This window comes from Vombatus ursinus, unplaced genomic scaffold (genome assembly GCF_900497805.2).
Source record: "Vombatus ursinus unplaced genomic scaffold, bare-nosed wombat genome assembly UNPS02014792.1, whole genome shotgun sequence".
Classification (NCBI taxonomy): Eukaryota; Metazoa; Chordata; class Mammalia; order Diprotodontia; family Vombatidae; genus Vombatus; species Vombatus ursinus.
In genome coordinates this window covers 14171603-14193073 of record NW_020954570.1, presented here as the reverse complement: position 1 = coordinate 14193073, position 21471 = coordinate 14171603, and the positions used below count along the sequence as shown (strand labels likewise).

Here is a 21471-nt window from a genome sequence, read left to right as displayed (position 1 = left end):
AGATAGATAGATAGATAGATAGATAGATAGATAGATAGATAGATAGAACTGGAACTTAAATCCAGATATCCTGATTCCCAGGCCAATGATCTTTCCTTTGTTCTATTTTGTGCTTTCAGAGATTGGTAGAGTCATAGTTGAGAACACACTCATGCTTTTGACTTTGCTGAATCTCAGTTTCCTCATATAAAGTATGTTTTCATACTTTAAATTGGGTCTGGAAAAGATGACATTTAACACCCTGTCCAACACAATCTATAAATTTATGAAATGCTATTATTTCAGTGGCAAATTTTCTACCTATGGTACTTAGTGTTAAGTATTAAATACTTACAACTCAAAGGAACTGCAAATGTCTTTGGATCCAACTCTCTTCCTTTATAGATAAGAAAGCTGAAGCCAAGAAAGATTAAATGTTTAATTTGGGGTCCTTCAATGACCATAAATCTCTTCAGAATAAAATTAGTATCTGAACCGAGTTCAATTAAAACAAAAAACAGACATTTTAAACAGTCCCTGCAATTACTAAACCCAAACACAATACCTACAGACTGAAATGCCTAAAAAAATAAGTAAACCTTTTTATTAATGCCAAGAACTACCATTCTACAAAGCATCCATTATAATCTTCCAGCTAGCAAGAAAACGCCAGATCTTAGTACAAAACGGGAAACATTGCATCCATGTTTTTTTATACATGCAGTGAAATTTATTGGAAACATTTTCTCAGAATAAATTTCATTTTGAAGGTGGACTAAGGTTTCTAGAACAGATGTGTGGATTATTTCAGTTTGTGATATAAACAAGAATGAATAACAGAGAGAAACAATATTTCATTTGTCTAACATAAAAAGGTGGTTTGTGAGAAAAGCAGAAAAGCAAATTGAAGAAAATTTTGAAAGGTAGTTGTTAAAGTAGACCATATCAAAAATAAAACACAGGCAGGTAGAGGAAATAGTTAATAATGTATGCTTCAATTTGAATTATCTCATAATAAAAGTAATGAAAAGCCCACAAATATACCATTAAGGATACACTATACACAAGGACTCATGAATAATAAATAGTTTTATCTTTTTTTTTTTTAATTTCTGTCCCAGGAATTAAAGTCACTCCAAAAGCTGTAATTGCTACATGGGTTTTCAGATCATTGACAATTTGTTCTGAAATGAAACTCTTGCCCCTGCTTCTAATGAACTCATGCTTAAACTCACTCGTTCTTTCTTCTTAAAATAAAACGTTATTGGGACAGCTAGGTGATGCAGTGGATAGAGCACCAGCCCTGAAGTCAGGAGGACCTGAGTTCAAATCCCAGCCTCAGACCAAACACTTAACACTTACTAGCTGTGTGACCCCAGGCAAGTCACTTAAACCCAATTGACTCAAAAAAAAAAAAAAGACAAACAAAATATTATTTATGAATTAACACAGTATCAATGCACAATCAGAAAGTTATCATAGTTATCTGTTTCTTAGTTGGCCCACAGAGAGAAGGAAAGTGGGGAAGAGAAATAAAATGCAGACTGGATTTGTAAGTCCTGAGAATACTTTGTGCTTTTCTTAGATAAATAAAACTAATAAGTGGGAGAATCTGAATTGTTCTCTGAGATTTTCCTAGGCAAAAAAGAATTTCTCTATTCTCTTTTCTTTGTCACTACAGTTATAAAGTTAATCTATTGTCAAATGTCCCTTAATAAACGCTTCTACTCCTGATGCTTTCTTTACTACAGAGTCAGGATTTATCCAAATATTGAATTATCAGATGTTTAGATGAAGAGGTTAAAATGAGCATAGAAGTGAGTCAGTGTTGTTAAGAAAGGGCAAATGCAAAATTCTAAAACAAAACAGGAAGCACTAGAAAAGGGGACAACAAGTGACATTTATGCAATACTTTAATGTTTGCAAAAGGTTTTGCATACATTATCCTACATGATTCTCACAACATCTCTGTGGCTATTATTTTCCCTATTGACTTAAGAGCTTGTTAGAGTCACACAGCTAAGTGTCTGAGACAGGATTAGGATGAAGTTCTTTTGTTCTATGTACTGTGACTAAGGTGGTGAGTAGAGAAAGTATCTTATATGGAAAGAGAAAGAGACCTTTCCCAAAAGTTACTTTGAAGATCAGTAGTTCATATTCTGTTCAAGGTCACATGCAACACTAACACAGAATTGATAAGGACAGAGAAAAATAAGCACCACTTGACTCTAAATACCTCTGTGTCTTACCTGTGAGTAGACCAGGTTATGCCAGTGCTGAGCAGTTGGATAATTGCCACCTGATAGTATTGGGAGACTAGCTGGAGGAAGGGCAGATTTCTTTATCAAAGATTTCACTTCAAGTTGCAGGAATTTGTCAGGGTGGTTGTTGTTTGGCAAAACTGAAAGATCCATGTCTTTCTGTGTGGTGAATATAGCCCAGACTGTTGTTTGTAAGGCTCTTCCATTATTGATGTCCCAGGGAAGGATCTCATGGTTGCCTGTAATAATACCTGCCTGGTGTTCAGTTGCGGACTCCTGAGGGAAATCAATCCTTGAAATGATATATTAGATGTCAGGTGAGATAAGTAGAGGCAATAAAAATAAATATTGTCTAAGGGTTCACATTTTGGATTTTCTGGATTAAACAGGCAGGTTGGCACTTACTAATATTTGCACAGTTTAAGAGACAGTGGGTTAGAAGATCCCCTCCCCCCGAGGTTTTATTGTTTAAGAGCGCACAAAGGCAGACTCTTCTTTTTTCAAAATTTTTAGGCAATTGAGGTGAAGTGACTTGCCCAGGGTCACACAGCTAATAAGTGTTAAGTGTTTGGTCTGAGGCTGGGATTTGAACTCAGGTCCTCCTGACTTCAGGGCTGGTGCTCTATCCACTGCACCACTAAGCTGCCCCAATAATGTTTTATTTTAAGAAGAAAGAACGAGTGAGTTTAAGCATGAGTTCATTAGAAGCAGGGGCAAGAGTTTCATTTCAGAACAAATTGTCAATGATCCGAAAACCCACGTAGCAATTACAGCTTTTGGAGTGACTTTAATTCCTGGGACAGAAATTTAAAAAAAAAAAGACAAAACCATTTATTATTCATGAGTCCTTGTGTATAGTGATTCCTTAGTGGTATATTTGTGGGCTTTTCATTACTTTTATTATGAGATAATTCAAATTGAAGCATACATTATTAACTATTTCCTCTACCTTCCTGTGTTTTATTTTTGGTATAGTCTACTTTAACAACTACCTTTCAAAATTTTCTTCAATTTGCTTTTCTACTTTTCTCACAAACCACCTTTTTATGTTAGACAAATGAAATACTGTATCTCTCTGTTATTCATTCTTGTTTATATCACAAACTGAAATAATCCACACATCCGTTCTAGAAACCTTAGTCCTCCTTCAGTGCTCTATCCACTGCGCCACCTAGCTTCCCACAAAGGCAGACTCTTACAATGTCCCTTTGAATGCTGCCAAGACCTTCAGCAGATTCACTCATAAATTTCTAGTCTTACTGTGACCTATGAGACTTATTTGGAATCTTTCACCTCAGTTTAGGGCTTAATGTGTCTCTCTATAGCAACTTCTAATCATGTTCAGGTGTTGGACACGCCATCCTAAAAGAGGAAATAGGAAGATTTTGTCTGATGGTTTGAACCCATGGCCTAGAGGTGGTCTCTATGTGAGGTCCAGCTCTGGACCCATGCAAAATCTAGATTCATCCAGTTAGCAAAGTGACTCCAAACTAAGTTAGGCTTTTCTCAAATTTTCTAGGATCTTTATGCCTCTATACTAGAGCAGAACTCTGAAGAAAATTTCCAAGAAAACTTGGAATGCTCATATTTAGAATGCCTCCAAAAGTTGGTTAGCATAGTCCCTTTTACAAGAGGTATTGGGTTTTTTTTTTGTTTTGTTTTTTGTTGTTGGTTTTTTTTTTTGATTAGGCAATGGGGTCAAGTGACTTGTCCAGGGTCACACAGCTAGTAAGTGTTGTGTCTGAGGTCGGATTTGAACTCAGGTCCTCCTGAATCCAGGGCTGGTGCTCTTTCCACTGCACCCCTTAGCTGCCCCCTACAAGAGGTATTATTAAAAGAAAATCTTTGTTCAGGCCTTTGCCTCAAGAATGAGGCAAACTCAGGTAGAGAAAATTTAAATGAATTTATTTAAAAATATCAAGGAAGAAATATGTTGGTGGACTAGCCATGAGGGCCAACCCTGGGGATTCAAACTGGGACCATTTTTATAAACAACTTTTCCTAATAAGAGCAAGACAATTCTGACAGATACACACTTGCAAGGGGGATGGGCCATCACAACACAAATAAAACAGAAAGAGGCCAAAGCAAGTACCTAGCTCCGTAGGAGACTTGTCCAGCAAATAAGGTGGTTCCCCTGATCATCTTCATTACAATGTTGTAGCAATACAGTAATTCTTCACCACCTCCTACCCACAGTAGTGGGATTCAAGATATGCACTGCATGAAACACATTCATTTTTGGCTGTTCCCTTGGCTTTGTTTTCAATATTACAACATATGTACTTTGCTTAAGGATTCACACAAAATAGTTTGAAAGCAAAAGGGAATTTGATGACTTGAATGGGAAGTTTGGCAACATTCAAAAACTAATCTGCTACTGACATCCAGTGCAGAAGTAAAGCATCTCAGATTACTATTGATAGCTTTAGTGGAGGTATTCTGACTCAATAACTGCCTTCAGCCCACATGTCCCACAAGTCAAATTAGTTTCTAGTGTATCATTGGCTTTCCATTCCTAGGAACAAGAAAGCCTTCCAATTTTAGATATGAAAGATAAGCTCTTTGGCTTTTCCTAAAATTGCTGTACTAAGGAAGAGCCACAAGAATGAATGTACTTTGTTGAAAATAGGGTTCAGGTTTCATGTTCTGATGAAATGAAGCACTCATCACTTTTAATACCCCAGCTCCTTGGTAGAGAGGAACTACCTATAGCCTGCTTCCTCAGGACAGGGCACTACTAGGGGTAGTGTTAGGATAAGTCCAAGGCTTTCTTACCACTGGAGGCAGTTTCCTAGCCCTTACCCCAAATCTGCTCTCCTCTAATTTCACAGATTCTAGCTCTGCAGGAATCTAAACGGCTCGATCAGAGATCATAGGGTGAGTTCTCAGTTGTTCCACCACAGGTGGGTCCTTCAGTTCCTAACCCCATTATCTATCAGGAGAGATCTTTTCACTTGTGCAATCGCCAGCTTCTTGAGCTTTCATTGCATAGCCCTTGAAAGCCTGGAGCTATCTAGCTGCTAAAAGCACTGGCCCAGATCAATTTCAATGCCACTGTGCTGCCAGTCCAATTTACACAGCCCACTTAGCAACCTCCAAGGAATGCTGGCTTGGCACTTTCGTTACCCTTTCAGCAAACTTCTCCTTTCCCCAGTGGGCTTATCCTTCTGCCTGAGTGGAAGCCCAGTCCCACAGAGAGGATACTCCATACATGATCATGAAGGGTCTGGCAATAGACCGATAGGTGGTGTCTCATCATCCAATCAGGACACCCTCTTCCTCCATATCTGCAGGGCTCATCAATTCAACTCAACTATGATGTGAGCCATGAAGCCCTCTCCTCTTGTCTCATCCTGCCAATTATGCCTTTCCAAATGTCAAAGTTGCAGGGGAGGGGGTTTGAAGCATCCAGAAAGGCTAAGTGCTACTGTATCCTTGTGGCATAGTCCCACTGCATCAGGGCAAAATAACCCTCATTTGCTATATGTTCAGTGATCTGTAAGTGCTCATTCTGTCTCAACCTCCACCCTGAATTAAGAGAGTTTGCTTTAGGACCATGCCTCCAACATACGTGAACAGAAAAAAAACATGAGAATAGCAATAAGGATCACTTAAATGTTTTTCTTCTTTCTTTTGTTTTCTCTCCTTTGATAGACACTGACTACTTCTAGCTGGATATGAGTAAACCAGCTAAAATTTCTGGACCAAAATCTATCACAGGATATTTTAAGTGTATTGGAGGAATTTGATAGATAATTTTCACATGAGAGAATACAGAGCACCTGAGATAAATATTTGTTTGATAGTCTTAGTACAGAAAAATTTAATTACATGACAAATATAGGCAGAACTTTTCATTTGTGAGGTTTTTATGCCCGAATACATGGTTAATTTTTGTGAAGGTGCCAAGCTAAGAAATAGATACACTCCTTTCTATTACAATTCAATATTTTCCAAAGATCTCTCACATCTAACTTTTCTAAAATTCTATTTATCTCCTTATCTCCTTTTTTATTTATTTTCTAGTTAGATTTATTTAGGTCTGAGAGGGAGTAAATTGAGGCATCCCACTACTGTATATTTCCTCCTGTATATCATTTAACTCTTCCTTCAAGAATTTGATTGCTATGCCACGTAATGCACATATGTTCAGTACCAATATTAATTCATTTTCTATGGTACTTCTTAGCAAAACATATTTTACCTAATTATCTCTTTTAATTAAGTCTATTTTTGCTTTTGCTTTGTCTGGAATCATGATTGCTGCCCTCTTTTTTACTTCAGATTCTTAAAATATTTCAGTATTATTTGTGCCTCTTTTACCAAGCTGTTAATTTTCTTTTCATAATTTTCTTGAATAGCTCTCATTTCTTTACCACATTTTTCCTCTACTGCTCTTATTTGATTTTGAAATAATCCTTTCTACTATCCACATCCAGAGAAAGAACTATGGAGTCTGAATGTAGATTGAAGCATACTATTTTCACTTCTTCCACAACATGACTAATATGGCAATATGATTAATATGATTGTACATGTATAACCTACATCAGATTGCTTTCTGTCTTGGGGAAGGGAAAGGGGAAGGAAAGAGAAAAATTTGGAACTCAAAATGTTATAAAAGTGAATGTTGCAAACTATATTTTTACATGTAATTGGAAAAAATGAAATACTATTATGTTTAAAAAAAAGATATTTTTTCTCCATTTTTTTTATCTCTTTCTTCAGCTCTCTTAGGATTCCTTGTTGGAATTATGTACCATCTGCATTTTTCTTTGATGCTTTGTTTGTACATGTTTTCATGTCATTGTCTTCTTCTCAGTTTGTGGTTTGAGTTTCCCTGTCACCATAGAAGCTTTTTATGGTCAGATTTCATTGTTGTTGTTTGTTCATTTTTCTAGCCTATTTCTTGACTTAGGATTTTATATTAGAGTTGAGCTCTGCTCATCTCTGGAGATGAGGAATGTGCAGCCTGAGAATCTGCCTTTCTGTTTTACAGCTCAGTGGAGGCTTGTAAGTGCTTTACAATTGTACTAGTTAGATTTATTTAGGTCTGAGAGGGAGTAAATTGAATCTGTATATTTATTTAGGGAGTATTGATTAAAAAATTGCTTATTACCTGGCCATATAATAAAAATGACAACACTACCTAAATGAATATACAGATTCGGTGTCATACTAAACTACCAGATGCCAAAATTAATCTGTAAAATCCCAAACGCAATCAACTATGCGTGTAAGGACTCACTATTCAACAAAACATACTACATAATACACAGTAGTGAGTGACCATAGTAGCATAGTGTTTGATAAACCCAAAAACCCAAGTTTTTGGAACAAAAATTCACTATTTGACAAAAATTGCTGGAAAAACTATTAAACAGTATGGCAGAAACTAGGTATAGACCATGTTATTCTGCATACCAAGATATGGTCAAAATGGGTACATGATTTAGACATAAAGAGTGACATCACAGTTAGGTGGTGCAGTAGATACAGCATGGATCCTAGAGTCAGGAGGACCTGAGTTCAAATCCAGCCTGAGACATTTGACATTTACTAGCTGTGTGACCCTGGGCAAGTCACCCTTAACTCTGGCTTTCACAACATGACTAATATGAAAATATGCTTTGCATGATTGAACATGTATAACATATCAAAATTGCTAACTGTCTGGAGGTGTGGGTGGGTAGATAATTTGTAACATGAAATTTAGAAAAAAATCAATGTTAAAATTTGTTTTTACATGTAATTGGGGAAAAATGAAATACTATTAAAATTTTTTAAAAAACTAACCCACAAGTGTTTCATTTGTCTGCTCCTTTTTTAAATCAAATTTTCAAACATATCTTAAGGAAATATTGCATTTGACTAAGTCTCATTTCTATACTCACCCAACTCTGTAGGCCAGAGTTAAGAAGAACTAGATGTGCTACCTCATTAGTCAATCAACAAGCATTTATTTAGAGCTTACCATGTTCCAGGCATTGTGCTAAAAGCAATACTGATACGTGGAAAGACAAAACCAACATTCCTACTTTTACTGGGGAAGACAATATGTAAATAACAATGGACATGCAAGATATACAGAGCATAAAAATATGGTATAAATAGAAGGTAATCTTAGAAGGAAGGCCTTCACAGAAGGTAGGGTTTGAGCTAAGACTTGAAGGCAGACTATTAGTTACAGGTGTGCAATAATTTCTTGAATGAATATTTCTTAGTTCTCTTCCTTTAAACCACTTGAATTAAATTTAATCAATTATTACTTATTGAATATCAATTAAGTGCCTAGCTGAAAGAAAGGTTAACACTGGATACAAGAAGAATAAAAAAAGCAATCCCTACTCAAAAGGAACTTACAAGTTCACAAAAGAATTTTAAAAATTTTCAACAAAGTAATTTAACAGGCAAAAATAAACAAGTGTTAACATTTAATTAATCAGAGAAGCCATAAAGAAGGTAAAGTGGAAGGAAGCAGTCCAGCCAAGCTTTTCTCTACAACTATTCCAACAAAGATCTAGAAAGAATACAAGACTAAGTAGAGTAGTGACAGTGAAAATCAAGATGAAAACACACTGAGTAAATTTTTCCAGCTCTAGTTAGCATTGGAAGACAGTCTGACTGGACTGGGGACCAAGTTTGGCCAGGAAGGCACTGGGAACTGAACTAAAGCAGGAAGTGCAGACCCCAGCAGAGCCTGCAGTTCTACTGCCATAAACCTCAGAGCCCTCTAGCTGGATGACCGGAGCTGGGACCAGCAGCTTTGTCCTGCAGTTTCAGACAGGAACAAGCTTGTTGAACCCAAAACAGATTTAGAAGTCTGCAAAGTTCCAATTAGGAGAAACAACGATCAGATTTAGCCATAGATAAGACATCTCTAACAGCACTGAAATTTGCAGATTTTGGCCCAAGTTGCCCAGAGAAGACAGCATTCATTATATGGAGAAAGCAGCAGCAAGACCCCAGAGAATACAAAGGAAGACCAAAGAAGGCTCAGATATTCCCTTCAGAACCTCACAGAGCTAGGCTTTGATAAGAAGCCCCAATCTGGGAAGCAAAGCTGGAAGAATGAGAAAACAAAAACAGATTTTGGAGACAGGATAGAGCCAAGTAGGCCTTAGGGAAAAATTTTATATCACTGAATACTTTCATCATAAGAGAAAAGAGATGAACAGTCTGAGCTTACAACTTAAAAAACAACTAATTTAAAAACTTAAATTAATCATTAAAATAGAAATTCTGAAAACAAGAGATTAAAAAAACCAAAAGCAAAAACAAAAATTGAATTAATATTTAAAACTCAGAGCTTTTTGTTTTTATTTTTAAATTTAAAAAATTTTTTGAGCTTTTTTTAAAAAAAAAATTAGCTATTTTGACTTTTAAAAAGAGGAAATTATTCCAGTGTTTCTGGAAAACATGGCAACTCTCGAAGACAGGATAAGCTGGTTTCAGAGCAACAGAATATTAAAAAATGGAGTATGCCAACAAAATTAACAATATAAATGAAACAAATGAATATTTTAATTGAAATAAACATTCCCTATATTACCAATAAAATTCAGCAAGAAGAGAGAGAAAAAGAAATTCAATTTATGAATTACAAAATGTATAAAATACTTAGGAGTCAACACACACAGAGAGAAACTATATGACAACAACTAACACTCTTAAAAAATAAAGACAGAGCTAAATAATTGGAAAAATATTATTTGGTCATGGGCAGGCCAAGCCAATATAATTTAAAATGACAATATTACCCAAATTAACTTACCCATTCAGTGACACACCAAAGTACTAAAAGATTACTTTGTAGATTGAAAACAGTAATAATATTGACAATAATATTAATAATGAAATTCATCTGGAGGACAATAAGCTAGAAATCTCAGGGAAAATCATGAAAAAAGTAGGAAACAAGGAGTATCAGATCTTGAATTATACTACAAAGTGGTAATCATCAAAACAATGAGTTAAGTAATCAGAGAAACAGATTAGGTACACAACACAGAAAAACAAAGGAACATAGCAGCCTACTTTTTGATAAATCCAAAGACCTCAGTTACTGAGAAAGAACTCATCATTTCACAGAAACTGCTAGGAAAGAAACTGGAAAGTAGTTTGGCAGAAACTAAGTATAAACCAGCATCTAACCCATAATAGCAAGAAAAGCTCCAAAAGGGCGTATGACTTAGATAGGTGGTGCTGGCTGCTTACTGATTTAGAAAACCACAAATTAACATTATCTATGTTATACTGTATTTTTTATTTATTTTGTTAAACATTTCCCAATTACTTCTTAATACCTTTTAACACCTCTAATTTAGATGAATCATAAACAAATTAGAGGTGCAAGTAAGAAATTGATTTTCAAATCTATAGATAGGGGAGAGTTCATAACCAAATAAGAGAGAGGGTCACAGATGATAAAGCAGATAACTTTGATTATATAAAATTGAAGTTTTGCCTATATAAAACCAATATAGCTAAGATTAAAAAGGAAATAATTAACTGGGCAGGAGTGAGGGCAGGAAATCTTTGCAGCAAGTTTCTTTGTTCAAGGTCTCCTAACTTACTCAAATTTTTAAGAATAAGAGCTGTTAACCAAAAATCATGACTGTATAAGACATGGGTGGTAATTTGATTTATTATAAGAAAAAGGCAGGTCTATGTGGGAACTCCTTTTACCAAGTACATGGGAGTTTGTAATCTAGGTGGAAACTTTAATATTTATGAGTTACAAAAAGGGGTAGTCTCCTGGGAGGAGTAAAGGGCATGGGAGGAGGAAGGGAACAGCAAGGGAGGGGAAAGGCTGTGGAGAAAGGGAAGGGGAACAAGAGTAAGCAGGATGGCAAAAGCAGCATTCTTTTCCCTTGTGAACTGCTAGACTATGAAGATGGGATAGTCTGCTTTCCTACCAGGGGTCCTAGCTACTCAAATGGTTTATCCGATTGACTAATGCCTATCTAGCAGCTGGTTTAACTCTCAAGGACACACTCAGAGTCCAGGTAGAGGTGCAAATAACAAATTATGTCAGCTTCAACCTTCACTCATCCAGGGCTTCCTGCATACCATGGGTCTAGTGTCTCTGGAAAACACGGCAACTCTCGAAGACAGGTTAAGTTGGTTTCAGGGCAACAGAGCCATTCTTTACTCAATAAATAAATGGTCAAAGGCTACAAATGGGCAACTTTCTAAGGAAAAAAAATCAAGCTGTCAATAGTCATATGAAAAAAATATTTCTAATCATTAATGAGAGAAATGCAAATTAAAGCAACTCTGAGGCACCACACCACACACATCAGATTGGGAAAGTTGGCTGACTAAAGAAAATGACATATTGCAAGTCCCTCGACTTGTAAGAAAACAGAAACATTAATGAACTGATCTAGTCATTTTGGAAAGCAATTTGAAACTATGCCAGAAAAGTCACAAAATTGCTCATACTGTATTTTTTGACATGATGATATTCCCAAAGAGATCAAAAGGAGAGGTAAAAAACTCATGTGCACTAAAATATTTATAGCAATTATTTTTGTAGTGGTAAAGAACTAGAAACTAAGGGGGTATCTTTATTTGGGGAATGGTCAAACAAATTATGGTATATTAATGTATTGAATACTATTATGCAATAAGAAATGATGAAAGAGATAATTTCAGAGAAAACTAAGGCTTGTGTGAAAACACAGAATGAAGTGAACAGAACAATTTATGCAATAACAACAGTATAAAAACAAAGGACTTGCAAAGACTAAAGAACTCTGAATCAATGCAATGATCAAACGTAGTTCCAGAGGACTCACAGTAAAGTAAGCTACTCATCTCTTTACACAGAGCAGGACTCAGGACACAGAATGAAACATATTTTTGAGAAATAGCCAATGCTTGAATTTGTTTTGCTTGACTATGCATATTTGTCACAAGGCTCCCCTGAACCCTTCTGAACTTCAGGCTGGGGAAAGGAAGTAGGAAGGAGAGAAAATGGATTTTTGTTAAGTAAAAAAATTTAATTAAATATTAATTGATTAAAATATAATCACTGCCCAATTCATGGTGTTATTTGTCTATTCTCACTTAAAAGGCTAATCATTAAGAAAATAATCTCCTATTCAACCACATCCTTCTCTAACTCTCTAAAAAAACTTTTTTTAATGGAGACATTTCTCACAAATCTCCAGTTCCAATAATCAAAAGATTAATATCAGCTCTATGGATTATCCCAAGGATCCATGCAAAGATTTTAGGAGGTCAATGGTTTCAGAGGAGAAAAAACTGTATCTTTATTTCATCATAATTGGTTTCCTTTGTAATTCTATATATTTTATTTTATGCATTTAAAAACATTCTGAGGAAGGGTTCCATGACCCCAAAAGGTTAAGAACTCCATTAAGCAACTGTTAATGGCATAAATGAGCAAATGTGTGGCACTACTTTAACACCATTAGGGATAATTTGCCACTTAAAATTATTTGGTTTACAGATTTAATTAGCAGGCCTTCAGAGGCAAGCAAGAAGTAGCATTTTACTGCATACTTTGACTTAAGAAAAAAAACCAATCAGTTTAGCTGCCCAATAAAACAGTTTGCTTCATCTTATTAAATAACTTTTGCTGCTTCTACTGAGCAATAGTGATTTGAGTACCTGAGTGCCTATCACTAGGGTAGGTGATATACAATTCTTAGATAAGAAACAATACAGTAAAGGAATATAACACACTAAATATCATAACACAAAATAAGGGCATAGAGAGGAGTGAAGTGCTATATGTGGTATCAGAGGGCAAGGTCATTATAAACTGGGACAGGAGAGGGTCAAAAGATTAAAAAAGAGGGGCAGCTAGATGGTGCAGTGGATAGAGCACCAGCCCTGGATTCAGGAAGAACTGAGTTCAAATTTGACTTCAGACACTTGACACTTAACTAGCTGTGTGACCCTGGGCAAGTCACTTCACCCCATTGCCTTCCCCCCCAAAAAAAGATAGATTAGAAAAGAGCTTCAATGAGTAGTGTTTGAAGAATTTCTCTTCTTTTTCCTTTATTTTAACTGGTGGGATACCTAGTCAATTAACTTCATTGTACTTTGCCACACAAATAAAAAATAAGGGTTAGGTCTTAAAACATCAAAAATCAGATTTAAAAAAAAAACAATTAGCAATTGTAAAACACAGGGGAAGTTGATTAATCTTTGTAATCCCTCCCCCCGCCAAAAAAAAACCTCCCTAAGATTTATCTAAGTCATAGATGGTTGGGATGTGTTTTGGTGGAGTTCCCCACTGTTAACAAATTCTTCTCAGATTTGAGTAGAGATTATAATTTGTTCATTATTGTAGTTTGACCAAGTTTAGGACTCTGATTTTTGTCCCCAATATATCATAATCAAAATAACAAAAAACAAATAGAAAAAGCATGTCCTTCTCTCAATATCTTCTCATTTTATGAATACACTATCCTTTTTATGTTTTCTATCAAGAATTCACCAATTTCACAATCCTCACATAATTTAAGATAAATGTATGGAAGTAAAATGCCAACGCTTTTGGAAAATAATCACATGAAAACTAAGTACAGATTGTAAACCAGTGGGAACCTTTCTAGCCTATATTAATCATCAATTAATAACTATAAAGATCATATTTGCAAAGTGCAGTTGAGACCTTACTCTTCAGTAGTGGTAAATAAGAGAATGGGGTAAAAAGAAGTTTAGGGATCTCCAGAGACCAATTCTGAAATGATAACTCTGAGAAGTAGAATGTTACCTTACTAGGGCAAAAGAAAAAGATAGCTTTCTTAGTGTGTCAAAGACTCTGAACTACACAATCATTTTTATATATACACACTTTTTTAACTTACCAGATTTTTAGAGAAATAGTTAAGATCCAGAAGCTGAAACTTGCTAAAAATGTAATTTAAAATAAAAGTGTAATCTATCAAGTTGTTTTTGGAGTGATAAGAAGCATAAGAATGTGTAGGGAATAAAGAATGAAAATCTATATAAAAGTGGCCTGGACAGTAGAAGAATGAGTTTTCATGCACCCTAGGATGGAATGGTAAAGTACTGGGAAAGTCTAGGAGACTTAGGTCTTACTCTGAGCTTCCCAGGACTAGATTGCTGGCTGGGGTTAGAACTCAGGGCTCTAGGAATCTGTTCTTGGTTAAATCTATACAGTTTAACATGAATGAAATTCTTAATCACATTTACAAATGACACAAAGCTAGGTGAGATGGCCACCACTCTGGATGATAAGATCCAAAAAGATATTAAAAGACTAGAAAATTGGCCTGAATCTAATAAAATGAAATTCAACTGGTTGTTTTGTTGTTGTTCATCAGTCACATCCAACTCTTTGTGACCCGACTTGGGTTTTCTTGGCAAAGGTATTATAGTATCTCCAGCTCATTTTACAGATGAAGAAACTGAAGCAAATAGGGTTAAGTGACTTGCCCAGGGTCAAATAGCTAGTAAGTGTCTGAGACCAGATTTAAACTCAGGAAGATGAGTCTTCCTGACTTCAGGTCTGGCATTCAATCTACTTTGCCAACCAAGTACTTTGACGTTGGAGTCAATACTCTGTCCAATTAATGGTAATCAATCAATCAAAATTTAGTAAGCACCATCTGTGTGCCAGGTACTGTGCTAAGCACTGGAGATACAAAAAGAGGCAAAAGATAATCCCTGCCCTCAAGGAGTTAAGGGGAGGGATCTAATGGGGGAGACAACATGCAAGCAAATATATATAAAGCAACCTATATACAGAATAAATAGGAAAAAATTAAGAATGAAGGCACTACTATTAAAAGGGCTGGGGGGGGGGGGCGAAGCCAAGATGGCAGAGTGAAAGCAGTGACTTGCTTGAGCTATCCCCCAAAACCCTCCAAATACCAGTAAAAAATGGCTCTAAACAAATTCTAAAGCAGCAGAACCCACAAAAAGACAGAGCGAAACAAATTTCCAGCCCAAGACAACCTGGATGATTGATCAGAGAGTTATATCATGCCGGGCGGGGAGAGGAGCGTAGTTTGGCATGGGCACACAGGCCGCAGTGAACCTGGAGCAGGCCTCAGAGGACTGAATTGTGGGCAGCTGTGGCAGTTTCCAGACTTCTCAACCCACTATCACCAAAGACAACTTAGAAGGTCGGTGGGAAAAGTCTGTGACTGTGGTGAGAGAAGGAGCTAGGTCTCAGCTGCAAGTCCTGAGCATGGCCTCTGGGGCAGCAGCTGCCTCCTGAGCTCCTGGCCCACAGACTGAGGGGGAATCGAGTATCTGATCAGAGGGGGATTGCAGGGATCTCTTTGCCAGTGCTGAGGCAGGAATCTCTTGCTTTACCAGTGCTTGGATCTGGGTCACAGTTGTGAGGGGTGGTCCTGGGGCGAGGAGGAGGGCTGGCATGGTGGAGCTTGTTGTGGCTGTGGAGAGGAAACACCCCGCCTCTTATCATACCACCTTGGAAGAACTGAAAATTTACAGGTCCCTAGAAGTACCTCTAAAAACAGCTGTACAAACCCCCGAAGCTTGGGACAGTACATTCTCCACACTGGAAGCATACTCGTACCTTAACAAAGAGTTTAAAACTCAAGTAATTGGCTGGGACCATGAGTAAGCAGCACAAAAAGAGTCAGACTATATTATCTTATTTTGGTGACAAAGAAGATCAAAACACACAACCAGAAGAAGACAACAAAGTCAAAGCTCCTACATCCAAAGCCTCCAAGAAAAATACGAATCAATTCCAGGCCTTGGAAGAGCTCAAAAGGGATTTTGAGAAGCAAGTAAGAGAAGTAGAGGAAAAACTGGGAAGAGAAATGAGAATGATACCAGCAAATCATGAAAAACAAGTCAACAGCTTGCTAAAGGAGACCCAAAAAAATAACTGAAGAAAATAACACCTTAAAAAATAGCCTAACCCAAATGGCAAAAGAGGTCCAAAAAGCCAATGAGAAGAAGAATGCCCTAAAAAGCAAAATTGGCCAAATGGAAAAGGAAGTCCAAAAGATTACTGAAGAAAATACTTCCTTAAAAATTAGACTAGAGCAATTGGAAGCTAGTGACTTTATGAGAAATCAAGACACTGTAAAACAAATCCAAAAGAATGAAAAATTAGAAAACAATGTGAAATATCTCATTGGAAAAACAACTGACCTGGAAAATAGATCCAAGAGAGAGAATTTAAAAATTATTGGACTATCTGAAAGCCATGATCAAAAAAAGAGCCTAGACATCATCTTTCAAGAAATGATCAAGGAAAACTTCCCTGATATTTTAGAACCAGAGGGCAAAATAGAAATTGAAAGAATCCACTGATCTCCTCCTGAAAGAGATCCCCAAAGGAAAACTCCTAGGAATAATGTAGCCAAATTTCAGAGTTCCCAGGTCAAGAAGAAAATATTACAAGCAGCCAGAAAGAAACAATTCAAATATTGTGGAAACACAATCAGGATAACACAAAATTTAGCAGCTTCTACATTAAGGGACCAAAGGGCACGGAATATAATATTCTGGAGGGCAAAGGAGATAGGATTACAACCAAGAATCACCTACCCAGCAAAACTGAGTATAATCCTTCAGGGGATAAAATAGTCATTCAGTGAAATAGAGGACTTTCAAGCATTCTTGATGAAAAGACCAGAGCTGAATAGAAAATTTGACTTTCAATTACAAGACTCAAGTGGAACATGAAGAGATAAACAGGAAAGAGAAATCATAAGAGACTTATTAAGATTGAACTGTTTACATTCCTACATGGAAAATGATATTTGTTACTCATGAGACCTTTGTCAGTATTAGGGTAGTTGGAGGGAAAAAAATTATATGTATGTATATATAGATAGATAGATAGATAGATGGATAGACAGATATAGATAGATAGATAGATAGATAGATAGATAGATAGATAGATAGATAGATAGATAGAGGACACAGGGTGAGTTGAAGATGAAGGGGTCATATCTGGAGAATAAAATTAAGGGGTGAGAGAGGATTATATTAGGAGAAGGAGAAAGGGAGAGGTAGAACGGGGTAAATTATCTCACAAAAAAACAGAAAAGAAAAGACTCTTACAGCGGAGGGGAAGTGGGGGAAGGTGAGAGGGAATGAGTGAATCTTATTCTCATAGGATTTGGCTTAAGGAGGGAATAACGTACACACTCAATTGGGTATGGAAATCTGTCTTACCCTATAGGAAAATGGGGGGGGAAGGGTACAAGAGAGTAGGGGAATGATAGAAAGGAGGGCAGATTGGGAAAGGGGGTAATCAGAAGCAAATACTTCTGAGGAGGGACAGAGTCAAAAGAAAGAATAGAAGAAATGGGGGGGCACGATAGAATTAAGGGAAATAGAGTTAGTTTTTCACAGCATGTCTACTATGGAAGTGTTTTACATAACTGCACATGTATAGCCAATATTGAGTTGCTTGCCTTTTCAATGAGGGTGGGTGGGGAGGGAGGAAGGGAGAAAATTTGGAACCCAAAGTTTTAAAAACATGTTTAAAAAAATGTTTTCACATGCAACTGGGAAATAAGAAATACAGGAAATGGGGTAGAGAAATCTATCCTGCCCTATAGGAAAACAGAAGGGGAAGGGGCTAAGAGAAGGGGGGGAGAGATAGAAGGGAAGGCAGACTAAGGTATACTTAAATATGTAAAATGTATGCCATCTTGGGATGGGGGAGGGGCTAGATGGGGTAAAAATTTGGAACTCAAAATCTTGTGGAAGTAAATGTTGAAAACTAAAAATAAATAAATGTATTAATAAAAAAGAAAAAAATAAAGGGAGAGATAATACTAGGTAAAAACAACAAAAAAAAGTAAATAAAAGGGCTTGGGGAAGGCTTTCTGTAGGTGTAATTTTAGTTAGGACTTAAAAGAAGCCAGGGAAGTCAGTAGGTAGAGTTGAGAAGGAAGAGTGTCTTATGCATAGGGGACAGCCAGAAAAAATACCTATAGCCAAGAGATGGAGTATCTTGTTCATGAAACAGACAGGAGGCCAGAGTCACTGGACCGAGGACTATGTGTTGGGGAGTACAGAGTAAGAAGACTGGAAAGGTAGGAGGAGGCTAGGTAATAAAGGACTTTGAATGACAGAGTAGTTTGTATTTGCTCCTGGAGGCAATAGGATGCCACTGGAGTTTACTGAGTATGGGGTGACATGTTTGGACCTGTGCTTTAGGAAAAATCACTTTAGTATCTGATTGGAGAATGGATCAGAGTGGGGAGAGATTTGGGGCAGGCAGACCTACCAGCAGGCTATTAGAATAGCCCAAGGGATGTATAGTATGGTAACGAGGGCTTACATTACAGTGGTGGCAATGTCAGAGGAAAGAAAGGGTCATATTTGAGAGATGTTACAAAGGTCAAATCAACAGGCCTTTGTCAATAGATTGAACATAGGGGGTGAAAGAGAGTGATGAAATGAGGATGACACCTAGATTGTGAACCTGAGGGACTAGGATGGCGTACAGTAATAGGGAAAGTAGGAGAGAGAGTTTAAAGAAAAAGATAATGAGTTCCACTTTGAACATATTGAATTTAAGATGTCTACTGAACATCCAGTTGGAGATGAAGGCAGTTGGAGGTGTGAAATTGGAAGAAATCAGAGTTTGGGCAGGTAGGTATTTCCTTTGCACTCACCCTCTGGTTCATAGGTTCCGAAAGTGGCCAATACCGCCCTCTGGGAGGCACTGGAATGATCCAGGGGAAGCTGTAGTAATTTTCGGTACAAGTCGGGGGCGGGGGGTGTTGAATAAAGATAAGGGGGCAGTGGAAGCATAAGGAAAGAAGAGAAGAAATTTTTGAAAAACCATTCATACATGTTTCATCTGTTGCGTAACAGTTAAAGTCATAGTGATCACATTATTTTCCAAATAAACACACAAAATGCAAATTATAACCAACCAATCAGTGGTCAAGTCTGCTTTCAGGTCTTAACAAGAGTTGGCAGGCAAGCCTATCGCGCATAGTCAGGAAGTCCAGCATGCCCTAGAATACATATAGGCAGGAATATGCACATGTAATAACTTGTTTACAACATGATACTATACAATTACAAGATGCAATATTGCATCATCAAAATTTCAATGCAGGAAAACCCCACAAATTTACAATAAATTATTAAATTTAAGATGTCATTTTTTAATTATTTTTTTTTGAAATGACACAAAATTTTTTAAACCATTGAAGGATTAAAGAAAGTAGATTTCCAGGAGGGTGCTGAGTAGTTTTTTCTTTTTTTTAAAGGAGGCAGCAGGCCAAATAAGATTGGGAACCTCTGCTCTGGATGATCTCAGCTACAGCAAATTGTCTCTGGTCATGAATCCCTGCTATGAATCAAACTTGTCACATTGTTACTGTTACCCCTCATTGTCAGGGCTACAGTTCACTGTGCAGCCATTGGTATAAGTACTGAGATCTCCCCACACCAAACCATGTCCCTCCACTAGGGGTGGGGCTCCAGCACATGTGTCTTTGCTTGCAAGCCGTTTCGCTCACTTTGAAACTAAACTTCTTTTTCATTCCTGGCTCTCCTGTCTCTAGCCTGCTTTGCTCAACTCTAGCCATCCACAAGTTAGAAGCCAGTTCCATCCAGTTGACAAGAATTATCAACATAGAGATGGTAATAAATCCATGGGAGGTGATGCAATCACCAAGTAAAGTAGTATAGAGGGAAAAGAGAAGAGGGCCCAGGACCAAACCCTGAGGGACATTTTTGTTAGGGAGTGTGATTTCAAAGAGGATCCAGCAAAGGAAACGAAGAGCGGTCAGATAGGTAGGAGAACCAGAAGACAGTGGCGACCCAAAAACCTAGAAAAGAGAATATCAAAGAGGAAGTGATCAACAGTGTCAGTGGCTACAGAGAGGTCAAGGAGAATGAATATTGAGAAAAAAACCATTGGATTTGACAACAAAGACAACATCATGACAGAAATTAATTTTAATGCTGTACCATTTGATTATTAATAATTCGTAATATTCCCTTTTCTGTAAAAATGATTAGCTTAGAGGAGTCCCTCCCCTTCTAAACAATGTCAGAAGTATGCCAATTCTGCTGAAGGCATCTTCCAACTGGAAAACCTGATTTCTGTTTAGGGTATAAACAAACAGAATCCAGTGTGGGTTAGTTCTCTTCCTGGGGGAAAGAATTCCTGTCCTTGATCTTCATCAGAGTTCAGGGCGACCAGCTCATGAAGGAGAAACCAAACCAGAGAGAACCTGGTTAATGTGCTCAAATTTCTAGAGGGAGCTCCACTCCCCACTTCCCCAACGTGATAATTGGGAGAAACTGGAAATTTCTAGCCTGCCTCTTCATTAAACATACACAAATCAGGATTGAGTTTCACTTGTCAGGGGAGCTCCCAGTCAGAAGGCACACATCTGATTTAAGGAGTTTCAGTCTCCCTTGGCATCTTTGGTTACCAAGAGAAACCAATGACCATCAATTTATTATTGCCTAGCCTAGTTAATAAATTGATTATTAATACCTGGAAACTTTGTCTCTTGGGGTTTTATTAGTGACATTGGTGAAGAAAGAGCAGTTTTTGTGGAATGATAAGGTCAGAAACTGAATTGTAAGGGATTAATACCTAAACAGTGTCAGAAACTGCTAAGTATTAGATGTTCTGGCCTGGCCTGGCCTAGGCCAGTACCATATTCAGTGTTCAGGTTCATTCAGTATTGGAACAAAAGGAGACACTTTTAGATCATTCAACAGTTAATCAAAGGAGACTTACAAAGCCACAGAAAGAGGAGGACATTTAGTTGGAGCTACACTGAGGACACTCCAAACTGAATCATTTAGGTGAAGCTCCTCTGTCTGAATTACCCCTCATTTTCTACCAACCAAGCAGCAGAAAGGGCTGTGTGAGCTTCTCTGGGGAGTGTTGATGAAATACAATCTTATCCATTGAATGGCTTATCTTATTCCAAGGGTTTCTCCTTGTTTCCACAATAGATATTATTAATTTATCAATCAGGACAAATCAAAAAGATACTCCAGCAAAATATGAGACGTCCCATACCATCCTTCCTTGTACCACTAGTCTTTTCTGTGGTGCAGATGTTTCTTATTTCAACTGGAATGAAATCATTGAGTTACACATATTTAATTCCAACCTGAGTGTGCTTAATTAGCCTGTTCAAAAATGTGTTCCTCAATGAAAACAGATAGATTTGTGATGGTTCTATTGGCTTAAGGATTAGGAATGCCCATGTTAAATTTCTTTGAATTCTACATAATG

General features: G+C 37.2%; 1 protein-coding gene across 1 annotated transcript in view; it reads right to left on the bottom strand.

The window, feature by feature from the left end:
* The window catches only part of MINAR2 (membrane integral NOTCH2 associated receptor 2), a 26590-nt gene extending 24197 nt beyond the window's left edge, over positions 1-2393 (bottom strand). Inside the window, exon 1 of the mRNA XM_027869173.1 lies at positions 2229-2393. Within this exon, the coding sequence (XP_027724974.1) occupies positions 2229-2393 (165 nt within the window). The remainder of the gene's footprint in view (positions 1-2228) is intronic.
* Between the last annotated feature and the right edge of the window lie 19078 nt (positions 2394-21471).